The sequence below is a fragment of the Trichophyton benhamiae genome (assembly GCF_000151125.1).
Source record: "Trichophyton benhamiae CBS 112371 chromosome Unknown contig02322.0, whole genome shotgun sequence".
Lineage (NCBI taxonomy): Eukaryota > Fungi > Ascomycota > Eurotiomycetes > Onygenales > Arthrodermataceae > Trichophyton > Trichophyton benhamiae.
Window position 1 is genome coordinate 77,756 of NW_003315077.1, and position 11,045 is coordinate 88,800.

The 11,045-nt window shown below is 47.3% G+C and overlaps 4 protein-coding genes across 4 annotated transcripts; 2 read left to right on the plus strand and 2 right to left on the minus strand.

Moving 5' to 3' along the window:
- Positions 1–280: 280 nt before the first annotated feature.
- Positions 281–1,773, plus strand: ARB_03619 (uncharacterized protein; the record flags this gene model as incomplete). The annotated part of the gene is made up of 2 exons (XM_003010135.1): positions 281–456; positions 519–1,773. 2 exons carry the CDS (start codon positions 281–283, stop codon positions 1,771–1,773), a joined length of 1,431 nt encoding a protein of 476 aa, XP_003010181.1.
- A 491-nt stretch (positions 1,774–2,264) lies between these two features.
- Positions 2,265–3,140, minus strand: ARB_03620 (uncharacterized protein; the record flags this gene model as incomplete). Its single annotated transcript, XM_003010136.1, has 1 exon — positions 2,265–3,140. The coding sequence occupies one exon, from the start codon at positions 3,138–3,140 to the stop codon at positions 2,265–2,267; it is 876 nt and encodes a 291-aa protein (XP_003010182.1).
- Positions 3,141–5,132: 1,992 nt separating this feature from the next.
- Positions 5,133–5,745, plus strand: ARB_03621 (uncharacterized protein; the record flags this gene model as incomplete). Its single annotated transcript, XM_003010137.1, has 2 exons — positions 5,133–5,305; positions 5,373–5,745. The coding sequence occupies 2 exons, from the start codon at positions 5,133–5,135 to the stop codon at positions 5,743–5,745; spliced, it is 546 nt and encodes a 181-aa protein (XP_003010183.1).
- Positions 5,746–6,213: 468 nt separating this feature from the next.
- ARB_03622 (geranylgeranyl pyrophosphate synthetase AtmG, putative) lies at positions 6,214–7,492 on the minus strand (the record flags this gene model as incomplete). The annotated part of the gene is made up of 3 exons (XM_003010138.1): positions 6,214–6,679; positions 6,778–7,166; positions 7,304–7,492. Coding segments are annotated over 3 exons (1,044 nt in total), but the record flags the coding sequence as incomplete, so codon positions are not given.
- Positions 7,493–11,045: the final 3,553 nt, after the last annotated feature.

Here is an 11,045-nt window from a genome sequence, read left to right on the forward strand (position 1 = left end):
TTCACAATTTTCTTCTTCTTCCTCTCTTCTCTTCTGCTCTTCTGCTCTTCTTCTCCTTTCCCCACACAGATGGGCAGGCCGCCGCGTCGAATCCTGCCGCCAAAGGCCCTCTTTTTATTCTATTATCATTTGCTTTTATATTCATATGGTACAGAATCAAATTTAAGCAGCTCGTTAATCGACAACATTTCTACCCCCTTTATCCGTTATGGGAGATTCCGTGTTCAAAAAGCCGCTCCCGGTCAAGCGAGATCCGCAGGCGGCAGTCAGGATGGTCAGGATGCCGTCCGAGGAGACGGAAGACGAAGAGGAGACTCCGGTCAAAATGTGGTTCAACGTCATTTCATTATCTGCTCGTAAAAAGATCTGCGGCCCTTACAGGCTAAGGAGACTGTTTTTACATAGATCAGCCAATGATGTTTTGTTCCATGTTGCAGTTCCAGATATCCGCCCATTGTAGGTGCTATGGCGCGTCTTTCCACTCATTTGTCACTTTGCTGATAATATATCAATTCCAGGTCAGACGCCTTTATGGAAGCTACAGAGCCACTTCCATCTTCGACTATGGCTTCTCCTGATACACCAGGGCGATCGAGTTTATCTAGCGCCAGCACGGGGTTTACTTCACCAATAGACCAGGATTCACTGGCAGCCACGAAGGCTATGCCAGAAGCAAGCCCGGATACTGTGTCTGATATGTTGGGACAAATGCGTGATGGGGAGCTACTTCAGAAGAGGACAATACAGCAAACACGACTCGCAGCAGGTGCCCTCTCCCCAGCCAAGAGCGAACAGCCAAAACGCAAGAGGGAAGAAGAAAGCTCCTCTGACGACGACAGCTCGAGTGACAGGCGACCATCGAAGGTTTCCAAGTGTAGCGAGGACGACGTTCCCAGTCTTCAATCTCACTCATCGGATGGGTTTGAAAACTACCAGCCGCAGCTCGAGTATCTTCCCCTCAAGGTCTATCAACATATTCTTCAAAAGCTAGATTTGCTAGATATCATTCATCTTGGCCTCACATCGCGGTTCTTTCTTAGGATACTAGCGATATATCTCCAGTCGATTCTTACCATCAACCTAGGACAATTGGCAGGACAGAGTATCATATGTCTTGGAGACGTGACTGGCCAAAACGACTTCCCTCCTGTGGTATTTAACGACCCTCAGCTTAGAAGCATCTTCGCCCCACACTTGCATAAATTGGTCGACACTGATCACCCGACGCTGCCTGAGTTTTTACGTGAATGTCGTCCCCTCCTTTCGCATAGGCTTCGTACGCCTTCAGATTGTGGGTTTCTCGATTCAAAATGGTTCAACGACGAGTTTTACAAGCTTCCTATTACCGTTATCGGCCAGATGATTGAACTACTCTGCCCAACGGAAGGTGACTTTTACCCACCAGGTGCTGAATGGATACTCCGGAATATCACCACAAAAGAGTATGTTTACAAGCCGAAAAACGGACTGGGACTTGGCGATGTTATACTTTTCAAAGCATCCTGGGCCAGCCAACCACCTACGGGGATTCAAGTCAATGTCGGGGCGCCAGTACACCGAGGTGCATGGGCTGGTCACCGCTTCGAAATAGTGCAACTGGAGCATCATGAACGCGAAATGATGGCAGAGACGACGGCTGAAACGATTGCAGGTAGTTCAACTGAGAAACCTTGGACTGATGTGACCACCGAAGTCATCGATGAGCTCGAGGAGATGTGGGAATTTGAGTGCGGCTCCTGTTGGAAATCGCTTACCCGCCGGCCTGTGGGCTGAAGTAGCCAGAGTCGTTTCAGGTTATCAAACTCAACGAGTCCACTAAAGCTCTTTTGACTTATTTTTTCACTTTCTTTGACCGGAAATAGGATTGGGTTAGTCTTGTAACTTGCTTTGCGGTTTGGACACTAGTATTCAGGAGCTATCGCATTACAATTCAACCCGCCTCTTGACTTCAATATTCGTTAGGCCTGTGCTGCAATAGCAAGGGCGCCTCAGTAGATCGTAGCTATTAAATAAGAAGGAAAGCCAATCTAGTTACCACTCCAGGGAAGTGCCCTCGTACTAAAGCATATTAACGGGAGAGTCAAGGGATCATTTAAAATCTGCTGGTAGTAGATGAGGAGCGTATATACACCCTCAAAACAAAGCATGGTAATTCCGAGATGTCTTCCATTTGATACAGTAGTAATAAACAGGAGTTATACCGGGAAAAAGTATTGTAAGGGAAAAAAGCATGTAGAGAAATCTAACTATAGCATAACCTCCATTCACTCTCCTGGTAATTTGATATCAGCCCACCCTTTCTTCCCATCCTTGCTATTCTCCGGAACAGTCTTCCAAGCATCCATATCAAGCCAGCCTATTCTTGCTCTATCACCAAAGCCCCCCACCCAAAACGCCTTTTCAACAACTAGCCGTGCCCAGTATCCATTATGCGGAGATTTTGGTGACCCTGGGAGCCAGTATTTGGAGTCTGGGTGATTTTTGAGGAAGCACTGTTCGATTGCTTCCTTGTCCCCTTTAGATAAAGATGAGAGTTGAATCTCCTCAATGCGTCCGAGGAGTGAAAGGCGAGGAAGCCCAGCTGGCACACGATCTAGAGGATCTTCTCCCTCTGGCGGAATACGGGAGTGCTGCCACCAGTCAACTGATAGGGAAACCTTAGACCCAGCCTTTGCATTTCTAAACGTTGTGCCAATGTTCAGGGCAAGTAAAAGAGGATTTCCTCGTCCAAGAATATTCGTCAAGGCAACGTTGTTATCGTGGGCAGAGCAGTCGGCGATATAGTCGGGTAAACCAATAGGCGTTCCCTCGAGAGTGCCGTCCCTATAGCCTTTGGGGTAGACCGTGGAAAGGACAGCTGTAGAGGAGATAGCGAGCAAACGCCGTGCTAGTAGATGGGTTGTGGGCCAGTCTGGGATGGCTGTATCAGCTACAGACTCATCACCATCTTCATGTAGCTCGTTGTTGCTTTTTACACGAGGAGGAGCGAAGGGCGGGGAGTAGAAGGTATCTCCGTCAAAGTAGCCAACCCGTGTCTGTTCTGGTGCTTCGACATCAAACCGTGAGTCGGATCTGAATTTGATAGGTGAGGACGATCCCAGGGAGCCTAGGAGAATGGGTATGGTAATAAACGACCTCATTTTGTCGTAGAGGTAAACAACAGCTCGTGGTGTCTAGTAATACCAGGTTAAACAGAAAACTAGAGAAGTATAAACTAAAGCACAGATTTACTTTGGGTTAGGGATATGTTTCTTCTGTTTATTCGAGTGTTATGTGTTTGCTTCCCTTCAGTCGATTTCTTGTCAGAAGTGAAAGAGAAGCAAACAAAAGAGGTGACGTTGAATGTTGTTATTCAAAGAGGGGAGACACAGAAACCTCGGAAGTGGAAGGGGGATCCTTGGTACTTATCAGATCAAGATAAGATTACGCAGAGGATCAGATAAGATCACGCCACATGACAGTTAACGAGCGCCAAGAAAGCCAAGCTTTTCCAGCCTGCCTCGGCTTCTTTCTACTGCAAAAAATAACGACAACCGAAAAGGACAACCATTCAAATGAAAATATTGAACTAAAATAAAGAACATCAAGCAGCGAAGATGGATGAGGTGCGCGGGGGCAGAGCTATGGATAACACGTGGACTACTTGTTCACGGGGTACATATGTACGCAAGGTGGTGGACCAAGACAATGGAGGCAATTTAGCACTTTGCTGGGCTCGGTGAACTGGGCTTCCTATTTGTTAAATGGACATGCAGATGGCCCTTTGACGGGGAAATGGCTAACCCTGAGGTCTAACGAACATCACCGGGCTGCGTTTTGTCCACAGCCTGCATATCTAAGCTTGCCAGTGGCGACATGCAGCCCGTCTCACAAGCGTAGTCGTCGCCATCACCGCAACTTTCCGGTCATCGTGAGAGCAGATACTACAATAATGGTAACCAGAAGTATGATAATGCTGCAAATACCGAGAAAGGCAAGGACCGCAAGCCAAGCCATATCCGCCGCGTTGCCGTTCCAAGTGCGTCCTTCTTCGATTTCGCGCTCTCGAGCCTCATTTGCAGCTGGCTCTTGAGATCCTTGGTTGAAGTAGTCCGGCACTGGGGATTTGAATGTCATGCTTAGCTGAGCCTCGTTATCGTGAACCCTGATCCGAAACGATGAAAGGCGTTCCTCCGGATCGTTTATGTTAACCGTCAGGTGCTGGTGATGGGGCTGCGGATGCTCTGGCAGATTTACGTCTGCTGAAGGGGTTTTGAATGCGATAGACATCGATATGGAAGCTTCGTGGATGAGTTAGCTAACTGGTTGGTTACACGATGCACCCTTGAGTTCTTCAAGAAGCAGGTCTATCTTTTATAACGCGATAGTTACGAGAGCCACCAGTGACCCTCAGTGCTCATTCCTCTAGTGATCAAAAAGAATGGATTTCGACAGTCCTTCACCTATAAAGTCACATATGATTACTCGTTACTACTAAGCTGGTCACTCCTTGGGACTTGTAACTATAGTCGATGGATGATCATCTGTTTCGATCAATGAAGGGGATATCAATATTTCTACTTGGCAGTGAAAATGTGGGGCCCTTTGGATCTTGATGGTTCGCTCCATCGGATTTTAAAGTTTTGTGCCTGGCCGCCCTCGAGTTCGATGCGAACGAACCTCCAGATCTCGACATTCAATCGCAACGACGAGACTGCGATTCAATACGGACAACGAACGCCGTTCACCTGAGTCGCAAGTCACTATATATTGTTAGCCCGTTAGCATATTTGCTCTGCAGCTATGTCTGCCTCCTTTATTGGCGCTCGCGGTGAGTCCTGACTGGCGCCAGCCATCGACGGCGCATTGACAATCACCCGCTAACTGGCAATCGATGAAGCGTTCAACCATGAACAGCATTCTGATGCAGAGGCGGAGTATGATAGACTACGGGGACTAGCCAGACATGAGGCCGAACTTCGTGGTTCTTGTTTCGATCGGGTACGAACACCTTCCTCCCGCGCATTGAGCTTCTTCATGAACCAGCCCACTAACCGTTCCTATAACCCATACAGTCCCGTCAAGCGTACGAGAATGGCGACGGCCAGCGGGCCAAAGAGTTGTCTGAGGAGGGCAAGGAGCATGGCCGGAAGATGGAACAGTACAACAAGCAGGCCTCAGAGTTCATCTTCAGGGAGAACAACGCCGAAGGTCGCGTTGCTGCGGACACCATAGATTTGCATGGCCAGTTCGTTGAAGAAGCAGAGGATATTCTGGAAGAGCGTATTAAATATGCCAGACAGCATGGACAGGACCATCTTCATGTGTATGTTGATGTGCAAGAACCCCACTCTCGTTGGACTGCGTTGAGACTGACATGAAATTACACATAGGATCGTCGGCAAAGGAAACCATTCCGTGAACCACGTTCAGAAGATTAAACCTCGCGTTGAACAAGTCTGCCGAGATCTTGGCCTTCAGTATGCCACTGAAGAGAATGCGGGACGGATATATGTCAATCTCACCGGCGGCCCTGCCAACATGCCTCCCCATTCGTCACATCCGAACCAGGGCCACAACCAGCCTCACCACGGTCAACCTCAGCACGGCCAGCCGCAACATGGTCAACCACACCACGGTCAACCACATGGCCAGCCTCATCACCAGCAAGGGCATCAGCAGGAAACCCCTGCTGAGAAAATTGCTCGGAAGGCTGTGCCAATCATTCTCAGGAAGCTGGAGAAGGCTTGCTGTATTGTTATGTAGGTGATTATGGGTGGATTTTGTTTCCTCGAGTTTTTTGATGTTGGATATATAATGGGTAGATATGTTGTTTTTATTCCCTTCGTGTTCTAGTTTTGATGGAATAGTGTTTTGTTTGACAAACACTATTAGATACTGGTAAAACGTCTACCAAATCGGTTGAGTGCGGGTTGGATCGCCTTTTTGTGCCTGTTTTTCCGTACTTTGCAAACCTTGAGCCGCGTATATAATGCCTTTAGATAGAACCATGATGAAATTTATTAAGCGATTGTAAATATCGGTCTCAAATTAGTTATTAGTTAAAGCAGATAGCCACCCCACCCACAGCTAGATAGTACCTAGCTACATAAATTCCACCGCCTAATAAGCAAAAAAAAAAAAAAAAAAAAAGAAGAAAAGAAAAAGAAAAATACATTATAGTTAACAATAAACATTAAAATAACATGAATCAAAACCACATAGATAGATCACTTAGTTTTCAGAAGATGTTCGTTTATCCCCACAGTCCATCAGGACGGGGTCAATGATTCGATTGAGAATAGCACGCACCAAATTGCCACTTCCAGCCTCTCCGTTTGCTTCGCTTTGGCTGGGTATCAGTGAAAAGGTACGTTCTAGCTCCTCGATCAGGAGAAAAGCTTTGTCACGTAGTTCGATTGCGACTTTGCGGGTATACTCGAAACTCCCGGTGCTCTCCATGTACTTGACAGCATACTTCTTGACCTCGTTGTCGTTGGTCTTTTGCTTGAGGATATTGATAAGTTGGCGATTTTCGGGTTGGGCTCGAATGCTGTGAATGACAGGGAAAGAAAACTTTCCTTCCGTCAAGTCTTCGCATAGGCCTTTGTTTTTACTGTAAGTTGGGTTGGAAAGGTTGAGATAGTCATCGCAGACCTGAAACATCAGCCCCATCAAGTCAACGAGAGGGACGCAATCTCTTCATGACGTTGTTAGCGATATAGAACGTGGATGGGTAAGAGGAGGTTCCTTGGGGGGGGGGGGGAGAGGAAGGGGATATAGTAGTGATAAACATACATAGGGACACTGCTCTCCGCTTGCATAAGCTTTATAGCCAGTCTGAATAGGCCGCCGGTCTTGTTGCCGACCATTTCTAGGTAGTCTTCTTCAGTGGGGCAGGTCAAGGTGTCTCTCCAGTAGAGATCCATGCCTTGACCACGGTGCAGGTTCATAAGCTCCTTGACGAAGATATTGATAGCTTCAGGGCTTTTCAGCTTCTGAATCTCGTCTAGGGCTTGAAAATACACATAGTTGGCAGAGTTGATAGTTTGTGGAATGCCAAAGATGTTGTGTGCGACTGGCGCTCCCCTGCGAAGATGGGAAGAGTCCTCAACATCATCAATACTGGGAGGAAATATGTTAGCAAAAAGTGTTGCCTCGTTCTGCTCCAGTTTCCCGACTGCTGACTATCGAGCAAGCAAGACTTACAGTAACGAAGCAGTGTGAAGCATCACGATGACCTTGGTAATTACCGCAAGGCTTTCCTCTGGGACCTGCAGCCATCGATTGTACGCTGCGATCAGCTGTCCCCGGATATCCTTACCGGGCTGGTTAACCGTATAACTGTACGGCCCCAGCACGATATTCTCTTTTCCTGCTGTCCACATGGCTTCAGAAGGCTTTCCTCGCCGAGTAGAGAACGGTTTTCCGCGCTGATATCCGATAGATCCAGGACAAGATCTTCTAGCAGACGAAGCAAACCACTCTTCCTCAGCCGTGGGCTTGGTGACACCTGTAGAACTTGTGCGCGGAGGTATAAGATTGGGAGCTACCCTGTCCGACATGATAACGTCGTGAAAAAGAGCATCAGAAGGAGAGTGTGGTATATATATATACACTGATCAGGCAACCCTGCAAGTCAAGATGGCTCTTCAGAGGAATGCATTAGCCCAGTGGAGCAGTCGGGCCGAAGCAGCGCGTTGGCGGCGACAGCGAGGCTGGCCTTTCGTCAGAATATCCCAGAAACGTACACGAGAGGAGGCCGCAAGGCTGTATGTAATTATTGATTATCTACGGAGTATATGGCTCATGGATGGTTATGTTGTAGTTACCTGACTCTTGCAGCCCGCGGGAAATGGCGTTGCTACCTAAAGTAGTTAGTGTGAACAAGCTCAAGTTATTCTTGCCGCCGCCTGCGGAAAAAAAAGGACGCCAATGAGCGGCCGAGAAAAGGCGCACGAAACTGTCCAATGGAAAGTCGTTATCTGCCAGCGAATAAACTCGAACTAACCTGATGAATAAGCATATATGAGCAAGTTAAAGATTTTTTTAGCGGTGGGGAAGGAATAAGGCATATTAATAATTATATTGTCAATATCCTATTGGTCAAACCTTATTCCTGACAGTCTGTCAAGGACATTTTTTTTACGTCGAGCTCTGTACTATAAGCTTGTATCACATAATGTGTCATCATCCAATCAGATCCAGATGGAGCCCCTGTGGGGCCCTCGCATGGCGCGATCGCGCTCGAGCTCAGCTCAGGCACGAACAAGCCTTCTTCGGGTCGCAACATCACAACCGCCACCGATGATTGCGAGGCGGGGGGGGCATGGCTGGCCGATGGCCTCGCTCACGCCCATGGAGAGCGCTTTAGTAACAGGCAGACTCAATACCAAATGCAAGATACCCCTTTGAGACCATCGGAGATGAGCCACCATTTGCTCCGACAGATCCTGAACCCTGAAACGCCAGGTCACAGAGATAACAGAGGTGGCATATAGAAAACTGCGGTTATTCCTAGCATTATATCATACGACTATTGCCGGAGGCCCTACCAACTAGGAGATAGGAATACCGGAAGGTGATATCAAAGGGTAATGTCGCCGGTGTGGGAAGAACGCATAACATCCTCAAAGATTACATTACCTGGTTCTACCCGAGAATACACTCAAAACTGCATTCCAAGCTTCCTCCAGGGCTGCGATAGTTTACTTGACACAAGCCTAGACAGGTTTTTACGATCTCTTTCCTTGAGTACTACTACCGCATGGCCATGCCGGAGACCGTGGGAGCAGTCCGAGGAACAGTTCCATGAATGAATTAATCGCGTAATCCACCGCGGATTAAAAGCCATGGGAATTTCAATGAAGTCGGGAAATACATGAATCAGGATGGTTTCGAGCGGATTATGACGGATATTATTGATGTGGACGCCTCGGAGTACTCCTCAGTGGATTTTACACTAGGCGGGCCCTTACTCCTCCAGAGTAATCAGAGACAGAGTGGGACTTTAAAGGCGGAAACGCGTGGCCTGGAATCCGTTAATCAGCAGTGGAATGATATGACAAGAAGACTCTAGCGCTAGCGGAAGGAAGCAACTCAAACAACTGGCACAACAGTTAACCAAGCGAGTCCACTGGGCTAACGGAATCAAGGAGAAACGCGACTACTGCACAAAGACCAAGGAGTTCTGCAGGAATTATGTGATTATTGCATGCCCCAGGGACAAAGCGAAAAGAGGACATGAAATAAAAGCTAGTGCAATTAACATCATTGTGTATGTTGGACAAAACAGCAGCGCAGCCAATGATAAGGCCAAGATCCTGCAGAAAGACACAAGCTTAAGGTGGCCAACCGTGTAGCTTGGTGGGGCCGGGTTTTCTAGGTATCAACCGGACGATTCTTTACCGATATACCCTTGATGGTGCTATATATGGTGACTTTATCAACCTAGAATTGGCATCCAACCTAAACTGCCGCATGGGTTGAAAGTTAATCCCCAAAGAAACAAACCTAGTTCGCTGATGACACATACATCTATATCCTTGGAGTTTACACTGCGACAATCCAGATAACAGACCACCAAATGGCACCATGCTGCCATTCAATATTTGGGGACAAACCTCGGTGTATCGCAAAAAGTTTGACCAGATCAAGTCGCAGATATAGGGCATTTCCTGTGGGCTTATAAATGAAGGGACAGGTATATACCAACTGCAAGACAAGTTACTCCGGAGCCAGGGGTAATTCTAGACAATCACTTTACCAGGATGTGTTTTCAAAAGGGCCGGCATTACCATAGCCGAATGCAAGCCTGGTCACTCACCCAATTCAGCAAATACCAGAGCGGAACCGGCATATATACCAATATACAACCTCTAGGGCAACGAGCTGGAGAGGTTGCAAGAATATTCCTATGGAACCCTTAACAATAGTGGATCAGCGAGTCAAGTCACAAAGGAGAAGGTTGATATTGTCTCTCGCGCGTGGCGTATTGCTATCAATCTTGACCTCATAGCACGAGATGAAGTTGACGTAACTAGCATTGCTGTATGCATGCTCCGTCAAGTGTAATCCGGAGACTATCGGCCGGAGCTCAGATGGTGGCGTACCTCTACGTATGGAATATCAGCCCTATGGATGACTCTCGAAAATAGATACCCACCACTACAAGTTGATGACGTGCATAACTAATCGGCTCAGCGGGTAATCGAAGGTTTCCCGAAGTTAGTCTTATACAAAATGCGATACCCCGATACTAGTTAACTAGTCCAGGCAGGGAACTAGTGGATGAGTGGAAGGCTACTTTCAGCACCGGGGATCCGCACTTTGACATACTGTCATGTAGTTCGGCCTTACTAACACCTCAGCCAAGGCAGTTGCACTCTCTCACAATAGCACTATGGGTTTCCTGGCTTCCAGACTCGGTAGTCGAAAGATGTATAATATGCCCTCCATACCTGCCAGTATTTCAGTGCCCATTAAGATCTCAACTTTTAGCACTTTGGGCTGTGGTAATTGCCAGAATACTCAGAGTGAAACACGCAACAATGGGGCTCGACTATTTGATGGTGTAAGTTTGGTTATCAAAATAGATATGCAAACGCAACTTGAATAACGATTTTATAGCCATGTAAAATACAATATTCCTCCCGCTCTGTTATTGACAATTCTCTATAAACCTTTCTTCACTCGCCTGGAGGTTTATAAAATTGTGTTTCTATGTACGGTAGGTTACTATTAAACATTTCCGAGGCAATGATTTACTCCACTGACTAACTGACGATGCCCATATAGATTGCTGTCGTTTGGACAACTCCATGGGACTCGTACTTGATTCGAACTCGAGTATGGTCGTATCCTGCGGATTCAGTTATCGGCCACACCATTTTTCGAATCCCCCTTGAGGAAGCTTTCTTTTTTATTATTCAAACTTACAACACCAGCCTTATATATATCCTTTTCAACAAGCGATTGATCCTTCTGCCCTACCTATCTGGGCCGATCAAGCCCTTGACCCAGGGATTATTCGGTACTGTAGCTCTTCGGACATGGAGGGACTTCGG